The 27,518-nt window shown below is 61.1% G+C and overlaps 2 protein-coding genes across 2 annotated transcripts; both read left to right on the plus strand.

Moving 5' to 3' along the window:
* Positions 1-147: 147 nt before the first annotated feature.
* On the plus strand, positions 148-16,997 carry PPP1R13L (protein phosphatase 1 regulatory subunit 13 like). Its single transcript, XM_026721448.2, is given in 15 exon segments — positions 148-286; positions 5,807-5,913; positions 9,302-9,432; positions 9,881-10,001; positions 10,004-10,432; positions 11,272-11,370; positions 11,680-11,774; positions 11,909-12,082; positions 12,084-12,291; positions 12,542-13,059; positions 13,485-13,622; positions 14,229-14,362; positions 14,502-14,668; positions 14,875-15,074; positions 15,229-16,997. Coding segments are annotated over 14 exon segments (2,523 nt in total). The 5' UTR covers positions 148-286; positions 5,807-5,858; the 3' UTR covers positions 15,283-16,997.
* Positions 16,998-18,215: 1,218 nt separating this feature from the next.
* Positions 18,216-27,502, plus strand: ERCC2 (ERCC excision repair 2, TFIIH core complex helicase subunit). The gene is given in 25 exon segments (XM_087939348.1): positions 18,216-18,416; positions 18,598-18,697; positions 18,800-18,877; positions 19,006-19,068; positions 19,181-19,294; positions 19,527-19,643; positions 20,163-20,279; positions 21,425-21,548; positions 22,371-22,467; positions 22,696-22,829; positions 23,023-23,191; positions 23,346-23,464; positions 24,106-24,175; positions 24,318-24,387; positions 24,500-24,601; positions 24,696-24,759; positions 24,922-25,043; positions 25,742-25,834; positions 25,998-26,070; positions 26,241-26,311; positions 26,592-26,708; positions 26,710-26,736; positions 26,809-26,952; positions 27,186-27,198; positions 27,201-27,502. Coding segments are annotated over 25 exon segments (2,280 nt in total). The 5' UTR covers positions 18,216-18,411; the 3' UTR covers positions 27,278-27,502.
* The last annotated feature ends 16 nt before the right edge of the window (positions 27,503-27,518 follow it).

The following is a 27,518-nucleotide window of genomic DNA, read 5'->3' on the forward strand; positions in this document are numbered from 1 at the left end:
AGACGGTGCCCGCGGGGCGGCTTCCGAGCGCCGGAGGGGCGGCCGAGCCCCCGCAGCAGCCCGAGCGGCAGAGGCAGCCGAGCGCCGCCCGCTCACCTGGCCAGGCGGCGCGGACTGCAGCTCCCAGGGTGCAGCGCGCCTACCTGCGGGCGGGGCGGGGCCTCTCCGGCGGGCGGAGGGCAGAGCGCGGCGGCGGCGAGTCGAGCGGAGCCCGAGCGCCCCGCGGGAGGAAGAGGAGCGGCGGAGGGTCCCGGCAAGCGCGGGCGGAGCTCACCTCCCGCCGCAGGTGGGTGCCGGGCGGGGCGAGGGGCGGCGGCAGGCGGGGGCTCCTGGGCCCGCGGGGGCTTCGCCGGGGCTTCGCTGTCCGGCCGAGGAGCCCGCGGGGGCGAGGGGGCGGCGGCGGGGAGCAGGAGGAGGCGCGGCCGGACTCCGGCAGAGAAAGTAGCGCCGCGCTGCTCGGGCTGCCCGAGGCGATCGCAGCCGCCGCCGCCGAGCGCTTCCTCCGGGGAAGCCCCGCTTGAGGGAGGAGGCGGCGGCGGCCGCCCCCTCGGCCGGCTGGCCCCGCGCTCTCTTTCCGGCGCCCGCGGCCAGAAACTGCGAGGGAAGCCCGGCCAAAGCCTCCGGGCAGCTCCGTCTCCGGGGTCTGCTTGGAATTGGGGGGGTCGTGGCCTCGCCGCCTTTCCGAGGACTCGGCCTGTGGGAAAGCGCCCAGGGCAGCGCCAGCCCCTCCCCGGCTGAGGGTTGTGGGAGTTGGAGGCCGCCTGGGAGGCAGAGCCGAGAGGGAGGCTGCCCGGGCGGCCCTTTGGCCCCCTGCGAGCCTCTCTGCGCCTCGGGCTCACCTGGGCCTGGCTGGCGCTGGTCCCCCGTCCCTTCCAGGTGGGCGCCAGGCCTCCCCCCCGCGCATCTCCCTCCTGGCAGGACCTGGGCTGGGGCAGCTGCCTCCTCCACCTCGGCTCCCGAGGGGCCCCTGATTCCAGCAGGTCTTCCCTGCTGGCTGCTCCCGTTCAGGGAGGTTCCACTGCTCTCCTGGCCGGGGCTGCTGGCCCCTCCACAGCTGGCCCAGCCTTTCCGGCTCTCTAGGAGCCTCTGGGGTGTGGACGCCCCAGATCTTCTCTGGGGGGGGGGGAGAGTGTGAGCCAGACAAGTGAGAATGCAGCTCTGCTAAACCAGCCCTGCTTTATCAGGTGACCTTTCCAGGCGAACCCTCAACACATCAGCCTCCAGCTATTCCAGGCTCTTTGCATGGCTGGCTGCCTGCCTGTCCCTGGGTGGGAAGTCTCTGGGGTGGGGCCTGGCTGCTTCCTGCGTTGGTGGCCGCTGGCTGAGACAATCGGCATTCCGGGCACCTCTGGGGCAGTCAGACAGCTGTTGGGGAAAAGGCCCTGACCCAGGGTCTGGAGTGCCCCGCTGATGCCATGTGCCAGTCCGTTTCTGGTCGCCCCAAATCTCTCAGGCTCCAGGGGTCTCTTTTGCTCTTTCAGCCGGAACCTGCTAAGATCAGGTGTATGTTACCTGTAGGTCCTGAACATTCCTGAACGGCAGATCCCAGGATCCCAGGCCATTGCTCCTGGCACTGTTGGGCTCCTGCAGCAATCTTCTGTGCCAGCCGTTGAGCCAAAGAGCTGCCCAGGTAGAATGAAATGAAACCTATGAATCTTTTGGATAAAACCGGTCCCGTGATGGGTTTTGCTCTCTTCCCATGCAATTTTCACGTGGAGAAAACCAGCACCAAGTGCAGGGATGTGGCTATTTATTCATTGCTTTTTACCTCCTGCTTTGTAATAAACGTGGCATCAGTGGCTGACGTGGGTGGTTAATGCTGGCAGATTTGAAACAGAAAAGAGGACTTTTCTGCTTCCAATCCTGAGCAGCGGGGCCAGCCCTGATGGATTTTTGCCCCTTTAAAAAGAAATAGTCTCCATCTGAGACTTGAAGATGGACTTCGGAAATTGGGACAAAGATCCATTTAGCATTTTTAAAATGGATTTAAGTGAAAAAACTCTGTATGATCGCTCACAAAAGCTGGGTACCCTGAACTGATCTTGTGTTATTTCTTGATCTGCAAGAAGAAGAAAAAAAAGGGAAGATATTGTATTATCACGTAAAGTCAATAATGGATTAGGGAAAAGTGTGGTTGGGTAGCTAAATGCTGTTCCCCCCACCCCTGCAAAATATGAGAAATTGCTGTCGCAACATTACACGCTGCTTCCCACTCAGAATCAACGGGGTCGGAGATCTGGGCTGTTCTGCTGTTTTGTCAAGTTGTTGCCGTCCAGATGAGCTGCCGTTTCCTTTCCACACAAGTGGAGCTGTTTGGGCTGGGGGGAGGGTATTGATCTAACTCAACCTCAGCCACATGAAAAGGGGGGGGGACTTCAACTCCCAGAATTCCTCAGCCAGGAGGCTGGGGAATTCTGGGAGTTGAAGTCCACCTGTCTTAAAGTGACTGAGGTTGAGAAACACTGGTCTAACCAGTTGTGCTGGGCCTGGTTGGGAAAAAACTGGGATGGGCCCTGCAACCATCCCATCCTACAGGTGAACATGCAGAGACAACCTACGACGTGGGAGAAAAACCTCATTTTTCCCCCTTGCTCAGTCTGAGAAGTTGGGATTAAAAGGGACTCGTTTTAGCTTCTTCCAGGCCGATTCATTTTAGCCAGAGCAACTTCAAGATCATTCAAGATTGCTTGGCAACTGGCATGTCCTTATGGTGGTTGCCGTGTCCCGGGGTGATCCCCCTTTTGCGACCTTTGACAAGCCAATGGGGAAGCCGGATTCACTTAACGACCGTGTGACTAACTTAACAATGGCAGTTATTCACTTACCAACGGGGGTGGGAAGGGTTATAAAGTGGGGCCAAACTCATCTCACAACCGTCTTGCTTAGCAGCAGAAATTCTGGGCTGCCCATTAACCTGCGTGGATTTTCCTGCTCGCAGCCTTCTGGGCCGCCTTGTGAGGAAGACCAGGCAGAAGTGGGCAGACTGGCCCTCCCCGACCTCGGGCCACTCCTCCCATCAGCCCAGGTGGCTGAGGACGGGACGGGGTCCCCTCTGAGAGGCCGAGGTCCCAGCCTGCTGCAGGACTCTGGCAGGACTCCGGAGGGCTTGCACTGAAGGCGGAGATATTTGTTTTTAATCTGTATCCTTCCTTCGTGATTTTTTAAAAGGCAGCAAACACAGCCAGGACACCTTCCTCCTCCTATTTTCCCCACAACAACAACCCTACAAGGTGGGCTAGGCTGAGAGGAAGGAACTGGCCCAAAGTCACCTGTCTGGCTTTCATGGCTAAGGCAGGACTCGAACTCATGGCCTCCCACTTTCTAGCCTGGTGCCCTAACCGCTCGGCTGGAAGGGGCTGCAGAGGCTGAGAAAGGCGCTTCTGGTCGGTTCCGCAAACCGGGTGAACTCTGCTCATGCTCAGAGATTCCTTCTTGTTGACTCTTCCTGTGGGTTCCGGCCTCCAGGGCAATCACTCCGGACCTGCAAGATTCTTACCATAAAAGCAGCGCTAGCCGTCAGGGTTTTGGTTTCCTGCCTGGACCAGCTCAAGCATCCGGCCTGGGTCTTTGCAAGCCCGGGAGCGTCCGCCCTCCAGAGAATGGGGGGTCCCTTCTGGGTCCCATTCCTCCTTTGGACTCGGATTTATCTTTGCCTTTCCTTGGCCGCCTTCTGCTCCCCGGGCCTGGAAGAATGCCTGCTAAGCCACTGGCTGTTTAAAATGCATTTTGGGGTGTGTGTGTGTGTGTGTGTGTGTTGTTTTACATTGCAGCCCTTGATTAAAAGCTTTGAGAAGGGCTGTCCAACTCTGGACTTCCAAGTCCCAGAATTCCCCAGCCATGAAAGCTGGCTAGGGAATTCTGCGAGTCCATAAGTCTTAAAAGTTGCCAAGGGTGGACACTCCTGGCTTAGAAATTCCTCGCTTTGTGTTCGGTTGTTGAGAGTAAAACGTGGGAAAGAATCCCGGCCTGGCCTGCAGTTGGATAGGGCACCTTATGTGATCTGAACTCTGAACTTTGGGGCTCCCTCTGTCTCAGCAGCAGCAGCCCCCCTCCAAAGAGAGAGAGGAGAGCCTCTGAGCAAGAGCAGAAAGCTTTCGCCTGCCCGCTTGGGGATCCCAGGCTTGGGACCCGGAGGAAAGACCCCTCCAGGCCTGCCAAGGTGGACCCCTTGGGGAGCTGCGGTGGAGGAGGGAGCGCAGGGGCCCCCGCCTGCCCCTCAGCCTCGTGCGCTGCATCCCCGCTGGGGATCCGGACCCTTTCGAGAGTGTATTTCTGGCAAGGGCAAAGGGTTGGCGCCTGCCCCGCAGGGCTGGGTTGAGGCTGGCAGGGCTGGGTTGGCAGGGTGACAGCACACCACCCTCTGTGCCTTGTGAGGGCGGATTGCATCCTGCATGCAAATCGGGGCAAATATTTTTAGTCTTTGCTCTCGTTCCCAAGGAGGTAATTGGCAGCTTGGCCAGTGGGTGACCTGGCCTTCAGTGCCCTTACCTGGTCATTTGGCTTGTGAAATCGACCTGTTGCAAGAATTCCATGGGGTGAAGTCACTGGGGAGTCAACTTGATGCCCGTTGACTTGCAATCCCTCCGGGAATTTCCTGATTGGCCACGTGGGCTTTGTTGGCTTCCCCGCGTCTGGTTTCGCTTCCCAGTCTTGCTGGGAGAGTTGGGGTCCTGCGCGGCCTCCCATCTGATGCCTAATCAATGTTTCCCAGCTCAGGCAACTCAAGGGAGCCCGGTGCTTCCAGGGCACCTTAAAATGGTTTCTTGGCAGCCCAGCCCAGAGGATTAGGCGTTAGAAGGAAGCGGCTTCCTCCATCCGGGCGCTTCCTGAAAAGCAGCTCTGCCTACAGATGCGTACAGGGGTCTTGGGGGGGGCAAGGGGACCCAAGCCCCTCGGGAGGATGCAGTCCCGCTTCTCTCTTTCCCTGCTGAGTTGGAAAGAAACTGGACTTGAGAAAGAGGCGTGGGAAGCTTGCAATTCCATTGCAACCGTCACCCCATCTTGGGAAGGCAGAGGCATCCAGGAGGGGCAGGGTGTCCTTGCAGGCTCAGGGCTGGGGTGAGGATCAGTACACACACACACACACACACACACACACACACACACACCCCACGGGAAGTCAAGCAGGCGTAGAGGGCAGTGGGCGACGAAACGGGCTCTGCTGGGCTCCCTTGATGGGGGAAGGGGCTTTCGTGGGACGTCAGGCGCATGTTTCTCCTTCCTTAATTGGATTCCTGGTGCCATTTCTTTCCAAGCGGGCTCTCAAAGGCTGCTTTGACCAGACAAGGGAGCTCACCAGATCTCCTGCCTCTTTGCTTGTCATGGCTTTGGACCCTTCATGAGGACTAGGAACCCCGTGCAAGCCTGAATCCAGGCCCCAGAATGATCCTGGGAGCCAGAACCAGGCTTGTTTTGGGGAGCTGTTTTCTTCCCAGCTAGCCTGGCACCCGGCCCAGGAAGAAGCCACCCTGGGGGGGGGGGGGGGATCCTGGGGCTTCTCCGCCCTCTCCACTTTTGGCCCCACCCACCCTCTGGCACTCGGCTAGGCGTGTTGTGATGGCGCAGCCCTTCCAGCTCCCGCCAGCCTTGCCCATGAGCCTGGATCAAGAGCTCTTAGCCCCTCCCTGGAAAAGCTACGCCAGTGCCAGCTTGCAAGCAAGAGCCGGGCAAGGCCGATGGCTTGGCAGCTGCAGAGCTGTCCTGGGCAGGGCACGGGTGCCAGGAGTAGGCATGGAGGTGCCACCCTGGGGCAGGGCGGCAAGGAGACTGGCTGGATGCCATTGACGGAGGCGCTTCCTCTTGCCAGGTGCCCTCAGAGCGCTGCCAGCTGCTAGGTGTGGAAGCCCACGTCTCTCGCCATGGCCAGCCAAGACCTCGCCAGCGCCCAGGAACTCCTGGACCTCACCTTCCAATGTGAGTCGGGGGGTGGGGGGCACGCTGGGGAGGCAGGAGGAGGAACCGGCACGGGCTGAGAGGGGGAGAGCCTTGGAAGGGGCCAATGGGGCAGCTTGGCTTGGGCCCCCCTCCCTCCAGGAAAGCCGCGTTCGATCTCCACGTGGAGACCCAGTCTTGACAGCAGCAGGTCCATAATCAGCCCGTGCCAACCTTGTGACTTGGAGATGGGTGGACTTCGACTCCCAGAATTCCCCAGCCGGCTAGGTTGAGGCCCACTGATCCCTGTATCCTAGAGCAGGCGTCCCTCGGCCCCCTCACCAAGATGGCGGGCTGCAGCTGCAGAAGGGCGCACATCTGCTTCCTTCCAGCCCCCCGGAAGGCTGGGTGTTTATGCCTGAGATGGCCACTAAGGGCACGGGGCCCTGAAGAGCAGTAGCCCTTTAGGCTGGTGTACCGCTGCCCAGTGCTGCCCAGCCCTCTCCAAACATAACAGAGAGTCAGCCTCTTGCCCCCAACAATCTGGGTCCTCATTTCACAACCTCGGAAGGACAGAAGACTGAGTCAGCCTTGAGCCGGTCAGGATCGAACTCCTGGCAGTGAGCAGGGTCAGCCTGCAATGCCGCACTCTCACCACTGCGCCACCAGGTCATTCAGTGGTCAGAATGCCGTGGCTGGACCCAAAGGCCTTTGCGTTCCTCTCTGACTGGGGAGGGGGCTGCGGAACGAGGGCCAAGCACAATCGGTCGGAAGAGGGGAAGGAGCGCCTCGCCTTCGTTTGCTGTTCAGCCGGCTCAGCCAAAGCAGCCGCGTCTAAGTGGCGGCTGAGTGCTCCTCTCCGGACCAATGGACTCGGATAACATTGATCAGCCGGTAAAAGAGGGGCACCCTGAGCCCCTCACTTGAGGGGTCGCCTCTGGGCAGAGGGAGACCTGCACCTGAAGCGGGCTTTCTTCCCCAAAGAGATGCCGCAGAGGGGGATTCTCAGCCCAGAGGTGCTTTGCCAAAAGGCAGCTGGACTTCCTTGTTTCGTTTTCCTTGAGAACGTTTTGCTTCTCAGCTTCTTCAGTTCTTCCCTCGGGAAGGCCGCACTTGGAATTCCGCATCCAGTTTTGGTCGCCATAATATAAAACCAATGTTGAGACTCTGGAAAGAGTGCAGAGAAGAGCAAGGAAGACGATTGGGGGACTGGAGGCTGAAGCCTGTGAAGGACGGTGGTGGCAGCAACTGGGCCTGGCTAGTCTGATGCAGAAAAGGGTCAGAAGTGACAGGATAGCAGCATTCCAGTATTGGAGGGGCTGCCCCAAAGAAAAGGGGTGTGTGGGGTGTGGGGTCAAGCTATTCTCCAAAGCCTCCGAGGGCAACTGATGGAAACTGGACAAGAAGGGAAGCAACCCGGAATTGAGGAGGAGAAGAGTCAACCAGTGGAACTTCGCCAGGAGTTGTGGGGGCTCCATCACAGGCAGCCATTTGTCAGAAACTGTACAGGGTTTCCTGCCTGGGAGAAAGGTTGGGCTAGAAGACCTCCAAGGCCCCTTCCGACTCTCTTCCTCGGTTAAAAAACCAAGAAAGTCCAGTTGCCTTTGGGAGAAGCACCTCTGGGATTGTCTAGCCGCCTCTCGCTGGCCTGGAGCATTGAAATCCTCAGCCGAAGCCCTGCTGATGCGCAACAGGCTTTGCGGGTGCCAGGAGCAGCTCCTCGGCCTTGGGATCCTTGGGAATTCCAGCGAAGGGGAAGAAAATGCCTCGGAGGGGAAGGGAGGCAGGAGCCGATATTAGTGCCCTGGCTCAGATCACGCCTTCGTCACAGCAGGCAGAACTGGGAGGAAAGGATCCCTGCCAATGGGTGTTGCCATCGGTGGACTGCTGTGCAAAAGAGAAGTTTTTCCAGCAGGCTCGAGCAACAGTTTGCAACTGCAGTGAGAAATGGGGACGCAAACAGCCTGTATTGTGTACATGCAGATATGTGGGCGACCGTTACAATTGTTGGTTAAATGGCCCCAGTTGCTCTGAACGTCTCCGGGGCTGATGGCCTCATCCCCACAGGGCTCCTCCTGCCCCCTTCCAGAGGGACCCTGATCCATTGCTTGGTTATAATAGATAACAGATAATCAGAGTTGGAAGGGACCCTGGAGGTCATCTAGTTCAACCCCCCCCCGCCCAAGTGGGAGACCCTACACCATTTCTGACAGGGGGCAGTCCAGTCTCTTCTTGAAGGTCTCAAGTGATGGTGCTCCCACAACTTCCGATGGCAACTTCTGTTCCATGGGTTGGTTGTTCTCCCTGTCAGAAAGTTTCTCCTTGTTTCCAGGTTGAATCTCTCCTTGTTCAGTTTCCATCCATTATTCCTTGTCTGGCCTTGGAGAATAGCTTGACTTCCCCTCCTCCTCTCTGTGGCAGCCCCTCAAATATTGGAAGGCTGCTCTCCTGTCTCCCCTGGTCCTTCTCCTCCCCAGACTAGCCAGGCCCAGTTCCTGCAACCGTTCTTGATAGGTTTTAGTCTCCGGTCCCCTCATCATCCCGGTTGCTCTTCTCTATACTTTTTCTAGAGTCTCAAAACCGTTTTTGTAATGTGGTGAACAAAACTGGATTTGCAGAGATCCCTGTTGTTTGGCTCTGCCTACTGGGATGAGGGGGACTGTGCTTCCAGCTTCTTGGCTGGAAACCCTTATCCCGAGCTGTGTAGATTCCCATGGATGGTGCCTGCCTCTTCTACAGGTTTACCTATAAAGCTGGAGTTGGCAGAGGGCAGGTGGACATGGTGGGCCCAGGAAGTAGCCAACTGGCTCATGTCCCGATCTCCAGGAATTTAAATGCAGATACAGCATAGCAAAAATATAGGCAGACATGCAGGGTATTTACCCCTGACTAGCTTGCTTCCTTAAAGGGCAAATCCTGTTAGGAGCCAGGACCTCGGAAGGGTCCAGCTGTAGCACCAGGCCACTGGCTGGCCGCTGTCCATCTTCTTTCAGGGGTCAAGGAGATGCCCCTTCTTGAGGTCTGCTGTCACAAAGAGGCAAACCGAGGTGAAGAGTTCCACCTCCACAGTCACCAGCCATCTCATTCCCTTGGCTCCTGCCATTCTGCTAGCTGGGGGATTCTGGGAGTTGGAGTCCACAAGTCCTCAAGAATGAGGCCAAGGTTGGGCACCCTGGGCCAGAGGAATCCTTTTTAGGTCCAGAAAGCAGGTGGAAAAGGACCCCCTTGGTTGGAGCATCTTGCTAAAGGGGGGGCCTTTGGCTAACCTCCTCCATCCCCCGCCTCTTGCCTTGGACTTTGATACCCATCATCTTATACTGGCCAGGGAAAATGGGTGTTGAGGTCCACCATGCTCAGCAGTTCTCCCTAAAGGTCTCGGGGTGGGGGGGGGGGAGGCCGGCCCCTCCTCACCGGCCCTTCTTCCCCACAGCCTTGGCCTGCAAGCACATGGACCTCAAGCAGCTGGAGCTGGACACGGCCGCGGCCAAAGTGGACGAGCTCTCCAAGCAGCTGGAGTCGCTCTGGACAGACCACCCCGGGCCGCCCGTCGTGCCATCCCTGGTGAGGCAGAGGAGGAGAGGCCAGGGCCCCCCTGTGGTTGTGTGGGGCGGGGCAGGGCCTGCCGGGCTCTGCAAGCGGTTCCAGGTTAACTGGGCACTGCTGGGGGGCGAACTGGGGGTGTTGTTCAGGGGAAACTGCAGCTTTGCCACTCGGCCTCCCGGGCACCTGGGTCCTCTGTGCCAAGCAAGTTGGGGGGAGGGGCTTAGCTTTTCTCTGGCGTGGGGCCAGGATGCTCCCTGCCCCCCCGGAGGTGTCCCGATCCCTCCTTTCAACCTTTGGATAAACAGACATGTCCTTTCATGTCGGAAGACGGGGATTCGGGGACTGGGCCCTCCCTCCTTCCCTCCTGCCAGGGAGATGGCAGCGGTCCTTGGCAAAGCCCCCACTTCAGGCGGAGGCTGCCTGGGAGGGAAGAGGGCTGATCCTCCCCCCCCACTTCGCTTGGCAGGTGGCCGACCGGTACAGCTCCATCTCCGCCCCGGACCTGCTGAGGATGGACGCCCGGGCTGCCTCTCCCCTGCACCAGCTGCCGCTGCGGAAGAGCCCCACCTGGGATCTCGCAGAGCCCAGTGGCCCCCCAGCTTGTCCCCCTACAGCTCCTCGCCCAGCCAGCTTCTGGCCCCCAAGCCCACCCTGGGGCGCCCCTCCTCCCCACGGCCCTCCTTCTTCCTGCAGTCGGATATGGACTGGAGCCCCCCAGGACCCTCCAGGCCCAAAGTCATGGCCATCCCTTACGAGGGCCTGTCTGGCCCCGTGGCCCACGGTGGGTCCCCTCGCTCCCTCCGGCCTGCCGGCCTTCCTGACCGCCAGTTTGACTACCGGCCTTTTGCTGCCACCAGCGGGTGGGGGGGCCGGGCCGGCTCTCCGCGGCTGCCTGGAGAAAGCGCCCTGCCGCAGGCCTTCTTCCCAGAGCGAGGACCCTCTCCGCGCCCCCCTCTCCCGCCTCCCTACGAGAACCACAGCCTGTATCCTTCGGCGCCAGGCTCCTTCTGGGCACAGGGTGAGTGCGGGCCCGACCCGTTTGGTCCTTCCTGGGTGTTTGGCTCCCCTGCAGCTGCAGAGCCTAATTCTGGGCTGCGTTCAGGGCGCAGAGAGCAGCTGGAAGCGGGGCCTGGAATGTGCCCTCTCTCCGAAGAAGCGAATATCCGGTTCCCAGCTCCGAGGAGGCTGCGTGTTTGGGCAGGACTGGACGGATGGATGCTGGGAACCAGCTTGGCTCAGCCAGGCTCCTGGTGGGGGAGGGGGGAGCCAGGGTTCCTTTTGTGTCCCCCTCTTTGTGTGGCCGAAGGAGGAACGGAATAGCCGGAATAGCCGGGGAAACTGGAGGAGGAGGAGGAGAGGTCCAAATGAGGTGAAAACCTGCAGAATTTCCCTTGTGGAGTTCAGAACCTTCCTGGGTTTTAGTAGCAAATACGCCTCTCTCTCTTAGCATCGTTTTAACTGCCCCCACACCACACCCACATTCCTGTCTTTAATGTGGGCGTTTCAAAAGATAAAAGCCTTTAAATAGCCGCAGCAGAATTTAAGTCGAGAGCTGGTGCAAAATGGCCCTTCCCACCTGGGGATCTCTAGCTGGACTGGGTGCACCCCCCCCCTTCTAAGCAGCGGGGGCTTCTTGGTGCCGGGAGTTGCAGTCCTGCAACGCCTGGAAGGTGCCGGAGAAAAGGGGGCGAGCAGAGGTGGCAGAGTGGAGGAGGCCACTCTTCCTCCAGGAAGCTGTTCAGGCAACGTCTGGCCAGGAGTCGCCCCGGGGCTGGAGTGGCTTTTCCCACGGCGGTTCCCCTCACCCGGGACGGAGGCGCCTGCGGGAGCCCTTCTGATGTGGTTTCTCTTCCGCAGACGACCTGGTGATGCGCAGGAGGGCGCCCAAAAGCTGGAACGAATCGGATCTGGACGTGGCATATGAGAAGAAGGCGCCTCACCCTGTCGGCTACGAGCGTGAGTCTGCCGAAGGGGGGGCAATTCCCTGAACACTCCCTGGCACTCATGGGGGGCACCTGCCAGAGGGCGGCTGCCCCAGCGGAGGCCTCCCCAGTGAGGTCCATCGGGTGCCACTCTGCCCACTGGCAGATCCCAGCCCAAGGGGGTTGGCGCCTTGTGTGCCGGGGGGGTCCCTGGCACCTTCTGCTGAGCGAGGGACCCTCCTTCTGAGGGCCAGGGCTGGGCACAGGAGAGACCCCCGGCAGAGGGAGGGGCCAGGCGGGTGGGGGGCTCGGTCCCACTGATGATGGTCTCTCCCCCTCCCAGGTCTGGACACGCACGCAAACCTTTGGCAGAACACAGCTGGGCTGCCTCTGGCTCCCTGGAAGGAGTCCAGCCTGGATGGGGGCTGGCCAGGCAAGGTCAGTGTTCCTGCCCGGAGGCCCTTGGGCTGCCAGAGGCGCTGCGGCTTCAGAGACCATGGAGGCTGGCACGGAGGAGGAGGAGGAGGGGTGACGGGTGGCCGCTGACCGTCTCTCTTGGCTTCCCCCTTCAGGAGGAGCCTTATGGCATGAACAGCGCCACCCTGCCCAGGAATTACAAGGTCTCGGCCCTGGCCGGAGAGAGGCGCCCGGACAGCTCCTTCCGCCGCTCCCTGGCTGCCAACCAGGCTGGCACCCTGCCCCGCAACTGGCAGCCCATCTCCCGCATTCCCATCCCGCCCCCCCGCCCCGCAGGGCGGCAGCCTCCCCCGGCGCCACAAGCCGCTGCCCCTCTCCATGATCTTCCGGCTTCAGAACGCCTTCTGGGAGTCGGGCGTGGCAGGCGGCAAACTCGGGCTGCCCCCGGGGCCGGTGGGGTCGCCGTTGGCCCTGCGCTCCTTGCAGAAGCTGCTCCTGCAGCAGCCCCCCCTCCGGACAGTGCAGCCCGGCAGCGAAGGTGAGCGGTGCTGGGGGGAGGGGCAGAGGGAGGGCCCCCCACCCCCGGGTGAATGCAGGCCAGCCGGTAGCCCCGCGGTCAGCGCAAGCGGTCCTCGACGTACAACAGTTCATGTAGTGGCTGTTCCAAGTCCCAGTGGCCCTGAAAAAGGGGCTTAGGACCAGCGTTGACGCCTACGGCCATTGCGGCCTCCCTGTGATCCAGCTCAGGGGCTTGGCACCTCCCCACTTCTGGCTTCCGCCCCCTCCAGGCAATGCCAGCCCCAGAGCCGCAGCAGTGCCAGCCGAGCGCATCGTGCCCATCGTCCAGACGCCGAGCGAAGTGGAGCCCGAGCTAGAGAGCCTCTTGCCAGGCAGCGAGCCGGCCGAGGTGGAAGACCTGGCCCGGCCCCTCAGCCCCACCCGGCTGCAGCCGGTCCTGCCACCGGAGGCCCAGAAGGTGCCCGAGTTCGAGGAAGTGGCCCGGGTGCTGGCAGAGATGCCTCGGCCCCTGAAGCGCCGCGGCTCCATGGAGCAGAACCCCCGTCCGGCCCTGCTGCCCCCGCACAAGAAGCAGTACCAGCAGATCATCAGCCGCCTGTTCCACCACCAGCAGCCCCGCAAGGAGGCAGCTGCGCCCGTGGGGGACCCCCCCTCCCAGCCGGACCTCTCGCCCATCACCGAGGCCACGGAGCAAAAGGGGGCCCCGGCCATCCCAACCGCCAGCCCTGCGAGGACCCCTCCGCCAGCCCCAGAGAGTCCGGCCACTCCCTCTCCCATGCCCAGCCCGGTAAGTGGAGAGTTTGGCAGCTGTTTTGCCCAGTTTCCCCTCCCCCCCCCCAAAAGGAGGGACCAGCCGGAAGCCCCTTTGCAACCCTGGAGGCTCCTCCTCCTCCTCCTCCTCCTCGCTTGGGACTCTGGTGCCCGACTGGGGGGCAGTGGCTCCACCTTCTGGCTGGCTGGACTGGGGGCCTCAAAATGCTCCCCCTTGGGTTGCCCCCTGGTGATTCTGTGCAGCTCTGCGGCCCCTCCCCCTGGAAGGACCCAGGAGCCCCTGGCAGGAGGGCTGCTCACTTGGGCCGAGGAGGGGGCCTCTGATCCGGATCGTTCCTCCCTCCTCCGGGCTGCGGAAGGGGCTCCCAGGAGCCGGTAGCGGGGAAGGGGCCTTTGTGCGGAGGGGGGCTGGCCTTGATGGCACCCTGGGCTGCTCTGCAGGAGAAGCGCTCGGTGCTGCGCAAGGTCTCTTCCCCCCGGAAACGGACGACCAAGAAAGCGCGGCTCAACCCCCTGGTGCTGCTGCTGGATGCCGCCCTAACCGGCGAGCTGGAGGTGGTCAAGGAGGCGGTGAAGGAGGTGAGCGGGCGGCTGGCAGCCCTCGGGTGGGGCACCTTCCCTTGACCGAACGTGCTGCGGCTGCGGCTGTTAGGCCGAGCGGCTCTTGGTCTCCTCTCAAGGCGAAGGGCAGCTGTCCAAGGCAGGCCGGTCGCAGGAACTGCAACTCCCTGCAGCGTTGAGGCTCCAGCACTGGAAGAAAAGGGGGCTCCTGGGAGGGAAGTTGCAGAGCTGGACTGACCGGTGGGGCCCTCAGGGCTCCCTGAGCTGGCGGCTTCCTCGCACCCAAACTAGGCAACATCATCAGTGCCAGAAGGGAGTGGGGTTTGCAGAGAGGAAGGGAAGGGAAGGGAAGAGGGGGGGAAAGGAAAAGAAGACTAAAGGGGGAGGGGGGCCCTGGGGGTTCTCTGAGCTTGGAGGTTGCCTTGCAGGCTCCTTTCACTAGCCGAGGAGGTCACCTCCCCACTGGCAAGCAGTCCGCCACACTCAAAGGGCACCAAGACCTCTGCAATGGAGGGGCGGGGGGGCTAAATGAACTGGGGGCGGGGGGGACAGGTACAACCAGACTGCTGGGTCTCTGGGTAAATCGGTTTGAGTGGGAGAGCTCCCCGCCTTTTCTTGCCACAGCTGAACGATCCCAGCCAGCCGAATGACGAGGGCATCACCGCCCTGCACAATGCCATCTGCGGCGCCAACTACAGCATTGTGGACTTCCTGATCAACATTGGGGCCAACGTCAATTCTCCTGACAGCCACGGTTGGTGAGTCTCCGGGATGGGCAGCAGGAAGGACAGCGGCCGCTGCGGTGCTTTCTGCCCGTGGGGAGAGGGTGCCCTGCGTGCCCGTTGCCCAAACACGAGGGGGGGGGGGCTTCCCTGAGCCGGCCTGCCTTCCTTCCAGGACCCCCCTGCACTGCGCAGCTTCTTGCAATGACACGGCCATCTGCATCGCGCTGGTGAAGCACGGGGCCGCCATCTTCGCCACCACCTTCAGCGACGGGAGCCTGGCCATCGAGAAGTGCGACCCATATCGAGAAGGCTACAACGAGTGCTTCAGCTACCTGGCAGGTGAGGGGGAGGAGGGCCGGCTGGCTGGGGCCCCAGAAAGGCAGGAAAGCCCTGGCAGCCCTTCGATTCTGCCCCAGGGGCACCCAGAGGGCCCCGCTTGGCCAGCCTCCCTCATTTCTCGGGCGGCACCGACGTTTCTGGGGCAGTGAAGTGTGTGTGTGTGGGGGGGTGCTGCTTTCTCATTGGGGGGGTTTCTCTTGCTGCAGACGTGGAGCAGAACATGGGGCTGATGAATAACGGGGTGATCTACGCCCTCTGGGACTACAGTGCCGAATTCAGCGACGAGCTCTCCTTCCGCGAGGGCGAGCCGGTCACTGTGCTGCGCCGGGATGGCCAGGAGGAGCTGGACTGGTGGTGGGCCTCTCTCTACGGCCAGGAGGGCTACGTGCCCAAGAATTACTTTGGGGTGAGTCTCGGGGACCGGGAGGTTTGCCCTGAGGGAGCCCGGGGGGGCACAGGCCGGGGGGCCGAGCAGCCGGGGTGTCCTGCTTTCCAGCCCTGGGGGGCTGCCGGCTTTCTCCCCTGAGCTGCTCAGCCTTGGTCTCTCCCTCCTTTTCCAGCTCTTCCCCAGAGTGAGGCCGCAGCAGCCGCAGCCGCAGCAGCAGAAGACGTAAGCGTCCATCGGAGAGACCGGGGGTGGGGCTTTCCGCGCTCGGCGGGCCACCCTCTGCTTTCAGAAGAGCGAAACGAAGAGGGAAGGGCGGCACTCAGCCCTTCCACACGATCCCCTCCTCCCACCGCCTTTCTTGCTTCTCTGTGTGAATCCCCCCCCCCCCGCAACCCAAGAAGAGCTTTGGTGCCAAGGCAGCCATGCGCCCCTTCCCAGACAAAGGCTGGCCAGGGAAATTGGCGCAGTGCATCTGGGGCTTGGCTGCACTGGGGGGCTCGGCCTCCAGTTCTCCTCTGCCCCAGTTTTGCTGACTTTCCTCTGGAGCTGCCAGCACGGTTTGCCTTCGGGAAGCTCCTGCCTCCCAGACTTCATCCTTGGGGCCACTGCAGTGCAGCCGCCGCCACACTCGCAGTCGGTGGGACTTCTTTTTTTACCTTCACCAACCTGCCCCTTTCCAGATGGGGCACCCCTGGACTCTTTTTGCATCTGGAGAAAGCGTGAGCTGCCTCTGTGCAAGGACAGAGTGCAGAAGGGCGGGTGGGGGCTCTCCAGTGGTGGCAGCCACAGCCGCCCAGGAGCTGAACAGCAGAGTCATGGGCCCTGTGGTCTGGACGGAGGAAAGCGTTTGCTTTCTATGGGCGAGGCTCGACTCCAGAAGTTCCTTCCCAGAAATTCCCAAGACTTGCAGGGGTGACAAGTACCCCGTCCTTTTGGAACGAAGTAAGTGATCCCAAATTGTCACCTCCCTGCACAGCTCAAGGGATGCCAAGGCTGGGACTGCTCCCCAATGCATCTTGATTCAGAGTTAAGACTGCAGTGCAGGGGCCCCCTGAATACAGAACAGCCAGCTCTTCCCTCTCAGAGAAGCACACACACCCCTCCACACACACACACACACACCTTCCGTTTTGACAAATCATGCCTAAAGTTGAACCCCCTTGTGGACTTGATTCCCTGCAGTCACAGCTGATGTTCTGCCAGGGAGAAGAGAATGTCCTTCGCTGCTTAACTTGAGTAGCTCAAAGCTGAGAGGGAAGAAGGCGGGGAGGTGCCCCCTGCCAGTGGGGGGGGACCCAGAGTGTCTGCCCTGCTGAGAGCCAAGAGAGGCCATGCAGCTGGGCAGCAGCTGGGCTCCTTCCTTGCTGCTCCTGCCCACAGGCTGATGTTCCAGCTGCGGCAAGCAAGCTTCACATGATGTGGGTGGTCCTTGTGCGCACTCTGAAGCTGGAATGATCATTGGGGTGGGTGGGTGGGAGGGAGGGAGGGAGCACGCTGCCCCTGCCCAGCGCCTTCTTTTGCCCACCTGGGCAGAAGCTGCAACCTGCGTGCCAAAGCTTGGATTCTGTGCCTGCCTCTGCCAAGGCAGCGTGGGGCCTCCGTGAGAGCTTTGCCTGGCCAAGGGGCCTCTTCCTTTCACGCTGCGCCTTAATTTGGGCCGGGATGCCACGACGCCTCCCGAAGCTTCTGGGGTGCCTTTGGTTGGCGCCAGGGAGGCGATTTTGTGCCTTTAAGGGGGGTGGGGCCTTTCAGGAATAGCTCTATGCAGGTTGGGGGTCTGTGGCCTGCAGGCCCCACATCTGAAGGCTGCTTCAGTTGAGGCTTGGCTAGTCCTAGATCCAGGGAGGGAGGAGCAGTCGCTGGGGAGCCCTTCCTGGGATTGTTGGTAGCCCTGGCTGGAAAATGTAGCATTCCATAATAAAATGGTCTAACTGGACAAAAGTGGTAGCTGTGTTCAATGCGGGGGGCTCTGTGCAAGGAGGAAACATCTGGATGTGGGCTGGAATGCCACCCACCCACCGGACAATCTGCGTAAGGACTTCAGAGGTGGCCTTTCTTGGACCGCAAAGGTGCCCAACAGGCAAGCACCGGAGCACATGACGCCAGACATGTCACTAAGCAGGCGAAATCACATCCCACTTGCTTTGGCCACGTCTTGCAGAGGAATTCAATGGAGAAAGCATTTGTGTTGGGAAGAGTTAGCAACAAAAGGAAGTGTGGCTGCCAAGGAAGACGGTGGTTGGAGACCGTCAAAGCTGGCACGAGCCAGAGCAGAGATCGGAAGGTGTGGAGAGACCTGGACCACAGAATCGCCAAGAGTCGGTCGCAACTGACTGGGGAGCATCCTTGCTGTATGTGAGCACAAGAGGTTGCCCAAAACATGCAACTGCACCTCTTGATGGGGTAAAAATCACTTTTGATTTGAAAGGCCAGGCTGACATTATGCAGATTCCATGATGATCTGGGTGACTTTGATTCAAAACGGCCCTGCCCCAATAATGCTGGGCTTCTCTGGGAACGGGATGCCAGGAGTCCCGTCCCCCCACAGCAGCCTCAGCCCTTGGCATCTCCCTGCCTTCCCTTGCAAAGAGCAAAATGCCCCCAGCAGGGTGTGGAAAGGCCTGCTGGACCAAGGGGTCTCAATGAGGTCACTTCGTGAGCTGGCTGGTCAGTTTGGGATTCAACGGCAGAAACGTCAGACAGCAGTTACACGCTGCTTCTGTTAGCCAAAGTTTACAGCAACTGTAGCCTTGTTTTCTCCTTGGATCATTTTTTTCCCTTGTAATAAAACTGCATTTGATTTGGAATAAACCTAGGAACAGTCCTAGATGATTTACAGCAAATGGATCACTTCTACAGGAAACCTCGGGTTGGGTTGCTGGCTAAGGAACTGGGGTGGGGGTGGGGGAGCTTTGGGGGTTGCATCTAAATGATGATGTAATTAAGGAAGGCAATTCAACAGGTGAAGAACGCAGGAGGAACTGCAACCACTTTCCTCCCGCAGCCTCTCGGTCCCAGGAGCGCAAAGCAAGATTCCAGCCTAGTAGGGCAAGCTGATGAATCCACGACCTCTGAGTTCGGCTTCTTCAGCCTAAATGCCAGGCACGCCGTACGGTCATCTCTTGAGCGGCTCGTGATGCCTGCGCGCGCTGCGCAGCCGAACGCGGGGCAGGAAGTCTGATAGCGGGCGGAGGCGGGCTCTTTTCAGATCAGCCACTGAGGCCGCCGCCGGGGGTGTGGTGAGCCAATGGGATCGAGCGATAGAAAGAGCGGAGAGGCGACCGAAGGAACAGTGTTCCTTTGAGAGGACCGGAGTGAGAACTTCGCAGCAGCGGCCCGCGCCGCGGACGAAACCATGAAGTGAGCGGCGCGTGGGGGAGGAGGAGGGCGTCTGGGAGACACCACTCGCGCGGGGGTCGCCGGAGGGTCTGCCGGGAGTTTGCGCTCTGCGGGCCGGGGAGGACGGGAGGCGGGGAGGGGCCGGCCGGGGCGCCGGGGCGCTGGGCCCGGGGACGCTCGGCCACTCGCTCCCTCTGCGCAGGCTGAACATCGACGGGCTGCTGGTGCTCTTCCCGCACGACTACATCTACCCCGAGCAGTTCTCCTACATGCTGGAGCTGAAGCGGACGCTGGACGCCAAGGTGGGCCGGGGAGGGCGGGGGGTTGGGGCAGGACTGGAACTCAGGTCCCGCCTCCGCGCCCCGGGCCCCCGCCGGCCCCTGACGGCCCCCTCGCCCCCGCAGGGCCACGGGGTGCTGGAGATGCCCTCGGGCACCGGGAAGACCATCTCCCTCCTGGCGCTCATCCTGGCCTACCAGCGCGTGAGTATCCGGGGGCCGAGCCCCCACCCCACCCCCCGCAGCCCCTTTCCCGACTCTGCCTGCTTTTCCTCCAGGAGCCCCTCGCCCCCCCCCCAAGCGTAGCCCTCTAAGCCCGCCCTCTCCCCCAGGCTTACCCGCTGGAGGTGACCAAGCTCATCTACTGCTCCAGGACCGTCCCGGAGATTGAGAAGGTACGGGGGGGGGGGGGCATGGGGGAGACGGCCCCGGAGAGAGGCCCTTGGACGGGGGAGGGGCGTCTGGGAGCCCCTCCATTGCCAGCCGCTGGGCTTCTCCCCCCTCCAGGTGATTGAGGAGCTGCGGAAGCTGGTGCACTTCCACGAGAAGCAGACGGGGCAGAAGCTGCCCTTCTTGGGCTTGGCCCTCAGCTCCAGGAAGAACCTGTGCATCCACCCCGAGGTGCCCCTGCTGGCGGAAGGGCGGGGAGGGCTGTTCGGGGGGGGAGGCCCTCGGCCACCCGTCCTTCAGCCAGCCACCCTGTGCGGCAGGAGCAAGCCTGGCCCGCTCTCTTACCTGCTAAGAGTTCCCGGGCCACTTGGGGCCCCGGCCCCTGAATTCCCTGGGAGGCAGGGAAGCCGGGCGATGTGGGCCCCGTGCCCCCCCTTCTCAGACCCCTCCCTTCTTGTCCTAGGTGAGCAGCCTGCGCTTCGGGAAGGAGGTGGACAGCAAGTGCTTCAGCCTGACCGCCTCGTACATCCGGGCTCAGCACCAGCAGGATGGCAGTCTTCCCTCTTGCCGCTTCTTTGAGGTAAGGCCGAAGGGCACAGGGACAAAGGCGGGATTCAGCAGGGTCTGGCCTGTTCTGGAGAACCGGCAGTAGAAATTTTGAGTGGTTCGGAGATCTGGTAAATACCACCTTTTGACTGGAGATTTTTGCAGTATCCATCCCCTGCCACGCCCACAGAACTGGTAGTAAAAAAAAAAATTGAATCCACCCACTGGTGGGGGGGCAGGCAGTGGAAGGTCCCGGGGAGGAGGGCCGGGTGGGGCCGTGGACCTTCTCCCCTGGGGCGCAAGAGGCCAGATTGAAAAGTGAGGTGGACCAATGCTGCCCCTCTCTTTTCCCCATTGATCTCTGTCATTCAGGGGGGGAAATTGCAGGAAACTCTGCATGAAAGTTACACAAATGTCCAGAGGCATTTCCCCCCTCAAAGTATGTTTGGTGGGAGAAATGCCTTTTGAGAAATTGAGCAGCCGAAAACCATTTTGGCTTGTCCGTAAGGCCGGGGCCAGGAGACCCGTTCAGTCCTGCTGTGATTCCCTGCAGGAATTCGATGCCAACGGTCGCCAGGTGCCTCTTCCTTACGGCGTCTATAACTTGGATGACCTGAAGGCCTACGGTCAGCAGAAGGGCTGGTGCCCCTACTTCCTTGCCCGCTACTCGGTAAGAGAGGTGGCCGGCCGGCTTGAGGACACGAGCCCCCTCCCCTCTTTCCAAGGCAAAAGGGGTCTCCTTGAAGGGTCCTGGGCGCCCTCTGAGCTTGGTTGTTTCCTTGCAGGCGTTTCATTACACAAACCAGGTAACGCCATCCATGCTAGTAAGGAGGAGGGTTGGCTCTCCGTGTGTTTGTAGGGGTCTCTTGGTTAGATCAGCTCTGGTGGGGAAGGACCCTGAGGTGCCAAAGGAGAAAGCGGCTGCGGCGGCTGCGGCGGCTGCTGCTTGTTACTGCAAACATTGCAGTGGAGCTAGTGGGTGCATGGTAAGAGCTGCACAGCGACCGAGTGAGGTTGGTCCTACGGGGGCCTTGAGCCTCCCACGGCAGTTCTGTCAGGAGGAGATTCAGCGCCCTGAACGCCAGTTTCTCATCCCGCTTTTCTCTGAGCGTTTGAGCCCAGAACCCAAATCGCCTGTCAATCTCCCAAGGCGACGGTTTCATTCTGAAGTTTCCCTCCGTCATCAGAAAGTCTGCCTGGGTAGCTTTGCAGTGAAGGGAAATAAGTGCGTTTTAAACCATTTGGTAGTTAAGCGTATAGGTAGTCCTTGACTCACAGCGATTTGTTTAGTGGTCACTAAAGTTACAATGGCACTGAAAAGTGACTTATGTCCCATTTTCACACTTAACGACCGTAGCAGCATCCGCCTGGCCACGTGATCAGAATTGGTAAGCGACTCGTATTTAGGACGGTTGTAGTGTCCCGGGATCACGTCATCCACTCTTGTGACTTTCTGACAAGCAAGGGGAAGTCAGATTCACTTCACAGTTGTGTTACTTAGCAACCGCAGTGATTCACTTAAAAACTCTGGCAAGAAAGGTTGCAAAAATGGGGCAAAACTCACAACTGTGTCGCTTAGCAAACAGAAATGTTGGGCCGAATTGTGGTTGCAAGTCAAGGACTCCCCTGTCTTAGCTCATGAATAGAACTGGGGCTGGTCCTTTTGTCCTTCCCTCGAGAGTGGAGACGCCTCAGTACAGAAACCGGCCCCAGAAGTCTTTCTGTTGGCTGCCCTCCGACTCGCCTTGCGGGTTCCGGGGTTCCTCCTGGCCCAAGGCCAAGCTCTGCTCCGCTTTCTCTCCCCGTCTGCACCAGATCCTCCACGCCAACATCGTGGTCTACAGTTACCACTATCTCCTCGATCCCAAAATTGCGGACGTGGTCTCCAAGGAGCTGGCCAAGAAATCGGTGGTGGTTTTCGATGAGGCTCATAACATCGGTAGGTGTGAGAAGGGCCGGTGAGCGGTCTGGTGCAGGGCTCGAATTGGGCCGCCTGAAAACTACGCTGGGGTCCAGTTTCTCCCTCTAGAGAAGAGTCGCTCGACTTTTCCCACTGTGAGGCTTGTGGACTCCAAGTCCCAGAATCCTCTGCCAGAAACCCTGCTTGAGAGATTAACTTGGCTTAATTTGGGTGGACGAGAACTCAGCCAAGCGGCCTGGAAGGAACCCAGACTCGGGGTTTTTTTAGTTGCAACTTTATCCTTAGTTGATGATAATTTTTGTTCTCCTTTTAAGTACAGGTAGTCCTCGACTTATGACCACAATTGAGCCCAAATTTCTGTGCTAAGTGAGACAGTTGAATTTGGCCCCATTTTTGATTCCCCCCACCCCATTGTGAAGTGAATCACTGCAGTCGTTGACTTAGTCACCTGGTCATTAAGTGAATCTGGCTTCCCCATTGACTGTTTGTCAGAAGGATGCAAAAGGAGATCGAGTGACCCCGGGAGCCTACGACCGTCATAAATATGAATCGGCTAGGCATCCAAATCTTGATCCTCTGGCCAGGGAGAGGCTGCAACGGTGCTAAGTGTGAAAAATGGTCGGTCATAAGTTACTCTTTGCAGTGACGTTATAACTTTGAATGGTCACTCAGTGAACTGTTGTAAGCCGAGGACTGCCTGTACTGTAGAGTCCCCCGGGTTAAAACCTACACCTGTCGGCGTGTCGCCCTGAGCCTCCTCCAGGTAAGCGATGGAGGTTCGCTTTCGTGGGCCTCTTTGACAGCCCTGTTGCCCCCCTTCCTTCCCCCCTTGGCCCACAGACAACGTCTGCATCGACTCCATGGGGGTCAACATCACCCGGAAGGTCCTGGATCGCTGCCAGGGGAACGTGGCCACGCTCCAGGCCGCCATTCACAGGTGAGCAGGATCCGCCCCCTCCGCTTCCTGGCCTCCTGCTCTGCCCAGAGGACGGAGTCCTGTGCCGCTTGCACGCACGGCATCTGTGGGTGCGGGGCCCGGGGTTGGGAGGGACCCTGGAGGTCTTCTAGTCCAACCCCCTGGACCGAAAGAGGCTGCCCGGGCTCTCTTAAAAGCCTCCAGGGTCGGAGCTCCCACCCCTCACGGTCCCCACGGCCCCCTTTCCAGGATCAAGGAAACCGACGCCCAGAAGCTGAAGGAGGAATATCAGCAGCTGCTGCAGGGGTTGCGGGAGGCCAACGTCGCCCGGGAAACAGACGTCTATTTGGCCAACCCGGTGCTGCCGGACGAGATCCTGCAGGGTAGGTCGGCCCCTCTGTGGACAGCAGGGGGGGGCGGGCGGGGGGGGAGCTGATGCTTAGGTGCTGGTGGGGCAGGGGGGGAACGCCGGTGGCTGCTGCGCCATCCCGGCCCTTCGGCACCGGCTGCTCCTGCTGAGGGAGGTGGCCGTGTGGCCTTGGAGCCGCTGCCCTGACTGGTCCTCCCCTCACGCAGAGGCCGTGCCGGGCAACATCCGGACAGCGGAGCACTTTGTGGCCTTCCTGAAGCGCCTCCTGGAGTACCTGAAGTCCCGGCTGCGCATCCACCACGTGGTCCAGGAGAGCCCCCCGTCCTTCCTGAAGGACATCTTTGAGAAGGTCTGCATTGAGCGGAAGCCCCTCCGGTGAGTGCGGGCAGGAGAGGCCCTTCCCCTCCTCCCTTCCCCCTCCCCTCCTCCAGGCCCATCCTGCTAAGCCTGGCTCCCTTGCTTGGAGGGTGGGGGGAAGAGCCTGTTCCAGGCCGGCCTCGTGTCAGCCCCGATTCCTGGGTTTTGGCAGGTTCTGTGCCGAGCGGCTGCGCTGCCTCCTGCGCACGCTGGAGATCGCGGACATCTCCGACTTCTCACCCATCACCCTCATCTCCAACTTCGCCACCTTGGTCAGCACTTACTCCAAGGGTAGGGAGGCTCTTCAGCCAGCCGGCCGGCCTCTCGGGGGCCTCCCAGCCCTTGCGGTTCCTCCCCCCCCACATCCCTCCCTCGGGGTTGGCAGGTGGGACCTGGGGGGGGGGGCCGGAAGGCGCCCAAGAGCCTTGCAGGCTCTGCTCTCGGGAGGCCAGCCGAGGGCGGCAGCCCTCTTTGCCGAAGGAAAACCTCCGCGGCTCCTGCGCCTGCCGGCTTGGACGGGCTTTGGGAGTCTTTGGGAGTCAGCACAGCTACGTCCCAAACAGAGGCGCTTTCGCAAAGGGCATCGGGCCGGCCTCGGTTCTGTTCCGGGGGAGGAAGAAGCAGCTTCCAAATGAAGAGATACGAACTGAAGGAGCTCCGTGGACGAGAAGGGGAACGTTTTCAAAGGAAGAGGACAAGAAAGGCCAGCGGCCTTTTGCGAAAGCGCCTTTGGGGCAGCCAGAGGCCCCCGAGACAGGCTCAAAGGCGGGGGGCGGGGGCATGCTCGGATCTTCAGAAAGCCCTTGACGAGGCTCTGAGCTCCCCAGGCTGGCCGAGGCCGGCCTTCCCGATCCCACCGGGCAGCCAGCCAAGCCATGAGGGGGGTCCACGCCCCTCCCCCCCGTCAGCGCCTCTTCTCGTTTGGGCCCCAGGGTTCACCATCCTCATCGAGCCCTTTGACGACAGGACGCCCACCATCCTCAACCCCATCCTGCACTTCAGGTGAGGGGCTCCGGGGGCAGGCTCTGGCTGGGCGGGTGGGGCTGGGAAGGGCCTGGCTCTGCCCTCCCTCCCTGAAATGGGGGGGCTGCCTGCCTCGCCCCCAGCTGCCCCACGCCAGGCAAACCGGGGCCTTCTCTTCCAGCTGCATGGACGCCTCCATCGCCATCAAGCCCGTCTTTGAGCGGTTCCAGACGGTCATCATCACCTCGGGAGTGAGTGCGGGGGGGGGGGGGGGCTTCTTGGCCAGCGGCAGGAGCCCCCTCTGTGGGGCTGGAGGTGGGGGAAGCTGCCACCCTGACCGGCTGCTCTCCTCCCTGCATGTAGACCCTTTCCCCCCTTGACATGTACCCCCAAATCCTGGACTTCCGGCCGGTGACCATGGCCACCTTCACCATGACCCTTGCCCGGACCTGCCTCTGCCCCATGGTGAGTGCCCGAGGCCCCCCCTCCCCTCCCCTTCTGGGGGACCAGGCAGGCCCCTCCTCACTCCACTGGCTCCTCTTGTTGGCTTCCCTTCCAGATTGTGGGCCGAGGGAATGACCAGGTGACCATCAGCTCCAAGTTCGAAACCCGCGAGGACATTGGTGAGGGTCTTGGATGGGGAGGGGGCAGCAGAGCCCTTCCCTGGTCCCTTCAGGCTGCTCAGCGGAAGAGGGGAGGGCAGTGGGAGGGAGGGGGTGGGCCCCATGGGATGGTGTGGGGCCGGGAAGGCCTGGGAGCCTGAAGGGGGAGTGTTTCTCCGGCAGCCGTGATCCGCAACTATGGCAACCTCCTCCTGGAGATGTCGGCCGTGGTCCCGGACGGCATCGTGGCCTTCTTCACCAGCTATCAGTACATGGAGAACATCGTGGCCTCCTGGTATGAGCAGGTACGCCAGGCCGGCTTGGCCCGGGCTGCTTTCCCCGTGTGTGCGCGTGTGTGTGTGCGCGCGTGTGTGTGTGTGTGTGCGTGCTTTGGGGCCTTCTGCTCCTGGCCTGAGAATTTCGAGGGGGAGAACACTCAAAGGCTTGTAAATGGGGGCCGCGTTGCATCCAAGACCAAACTGGCCGGCTGGCTCTCGGTCAGACGCTCGGCCGGTCTTGCAGAAGGCCAGCCTGACCACTGTTGGATTTGGGGAGGGTTTCCCTTCTCCCGCTGTCCTGGTGGACTCCGGCCTCCCAGCTCCTCCTGTGCTCCTGGCAGGAGCTTCTGCCACGCTCCCTGTGCCCCAGAGCCTGGCCCTCCAGTCGGGGCAAAGTGGCCCTAGATAAAAGTCAGCCGAATTCATTGGGGGGCTGCATAAGGATTCCAAACCGATAATCCACTTGGCGCCACCTTCACCTCCGACCTCCTTTCAGCAGCTGATCCAGGGGTTGCCTTTGTGGTCCTTAAGCAGGGTGGAGATCAAAGGCTTTGCGGGGTGTGTGTGTGTGTGTGTGGAAACAGAGCGCAAAGCCAGCCAGGCATCCTGCAGGTCTCACAGCAACCGTCCAGCTGCCCCTCCGGGCTGTGGGGAGGCCCAGGAGCCGGGCTGGGTGGGCTCTCTCTGAAGCTGGGGTCCCCCCCTCTCCTCTCGGGCTCCTCCAGGGGATCCTGGAGAACATCCAGCGGAACAAGCTCATCTTCATCGAGACACAGGACGGAGCCGAGACGAGCGTGGCCCTGGAGAAGTACCAGGAGGTGAGAGGGGGCCCTTGTTGCAGGAGCGGGGGGCTCAGTTGAGCAAGTTCTCCACCACCACCCCGTACCTTTCCCCCTCCAAGTCTGGTCCTGAGGCGGGACTTGCTGCCCTGGCGGCATTTCTGACTTTGGGTGACAAGAGGACGGTTGGTTTGCACCCCAGGCCTGCGAGAACGGCCGGGGAGCCATCCTGCTGTCGGTGGCCAGGGGAAAGGTCTCCGAAGGGATTGACTTTGGTGAGTGCCCCCCCTCCCTGGAGAAGCTTTGAAGGGCATCCGGGGCCACGGAAGCTGGCCTGGGGCGGAGTGGGCGCCTTGCCTTAAACTCACGAAGGCCTTGAAGTTGGAGGGAAAAGGCCTCTTTAGGTGCAGCGCTGACCTCCCCCCCCCCTTCCTCCCCTCCCCAGTTCACCACTATGGGAGGGCCGTGGTCATGTTTGGCGTCCCCTATGTCTACACCCAAAGCCGCATCCTGAAGGTGAGCTCCAGGTCTGCAGCTCCTCGGCCGATTCCTGCTCCGATTCACTCGGGCAGCAGAGCCTTCGTTTCCTCTGGGGGAGGGTCTGGGACCCCCCCCCCAGTGCCTCAATTGGGGGTGGGCTCCTTCGGGACAGAAGTGGCACGTTTTCCCACCCGCTGTTGGCTTGGCTGATGGGGGGCGACGCTTCTGGTGCACCTGGCATAGCGTTGGCCCACCCCTGCTGATTCCTGGGGGGGAGGGGTGGAGGGGAGAAGACCCTCACCTCCTCCCATCCCAGGCCCGGCTGGAGTACCTGAGGAACCAGTTCCAGATCCGCGAAAACGACTTCCTGACGTTTGATGCCATGCGCCACGCGGCCCAGTGCGTCGGGCGGGCCATTCGCGGCAAGACCGACTCACGGCCTCTTGATCTTTGCTGACAAGGTGTGCCCCGTGGGGGGGCGGGGGGCGCTTGGCTGGAGGGCCAGGCAGCGGCTGATCCCGCCTCTCCTGCAGCGCTTCGCCCGGGCAGACAAGCGGGGGAAGCTGCCTCGCTGGATCCAGGAACACTTGACGGAGGCCAACCTCAACCTGACGCTGGATGAGGCCGTGCAGGTGGCCAAGCACTTCCTGCGCCAGATGGCCCAGCCCTTCCGCCAGGTGGGCCGGGGAGGGGCAAGAGGGGCATCCGTCGCCCAGAGGCCTGCAAAGTTGGCAGCTTTCAGGCTGATGGACTCCCAGAATTCCCCAGGCAGCCTATTTTGGTTTTTTATTTTAAATTTGCCCCCCGTGTGGAACAGCTGTGGGCAGCGACTCTGTAATGGGCCGAGGTGGGCTTGGTTGTCCTGGCAGGGGGCATCTTGACCTCTCCCCCCTGTCTTGCTGCCCTCCAGGAAGACCAGCTGGGCCTTCCCTGCTCACCTTGGAGCAGCTGCAGTCGGAGGAGACCCTGCGCAGAGTGCGCGAGATCGCCCACCAGGTCTGAGGGGCGGTGGAGGCTGCCAGCCACGCCAGCCGTCACGCTCTGCAGGCAGGGACCCCGGCTGGCCGGCCATCCCTCCACCCAGACTGCGGAGCTGAGCCGGGTAGAGAAGAGAAACGGCCGGGGGGGGCGGGGGACGGACGGACAATCCTCTCAGCCCTCCCCCTCCCCCCACTAATCCTGGATTTCTGGGCTGAGGTTTTAATAAAGGGGAGTAGTGTGTTGCTACTCGAGGGAGTTTCTC

Source organism: Pseudonaja textilis, chromosome 10 (genome assembly GCF_049901715.1).
Source record: "Pseudonaja textilis isolate UNSWEBS1 chromosome 10, rPseTex1.2, whole genome shotgun sequence".
Classification (NCBI taxonomy): domain Eukaryota; kingdom Metazoa; phylum Chordata; class Lepidosauria; order Squamata; family Elapidae; genus Pseudonaja; species Pseudonaja textilis.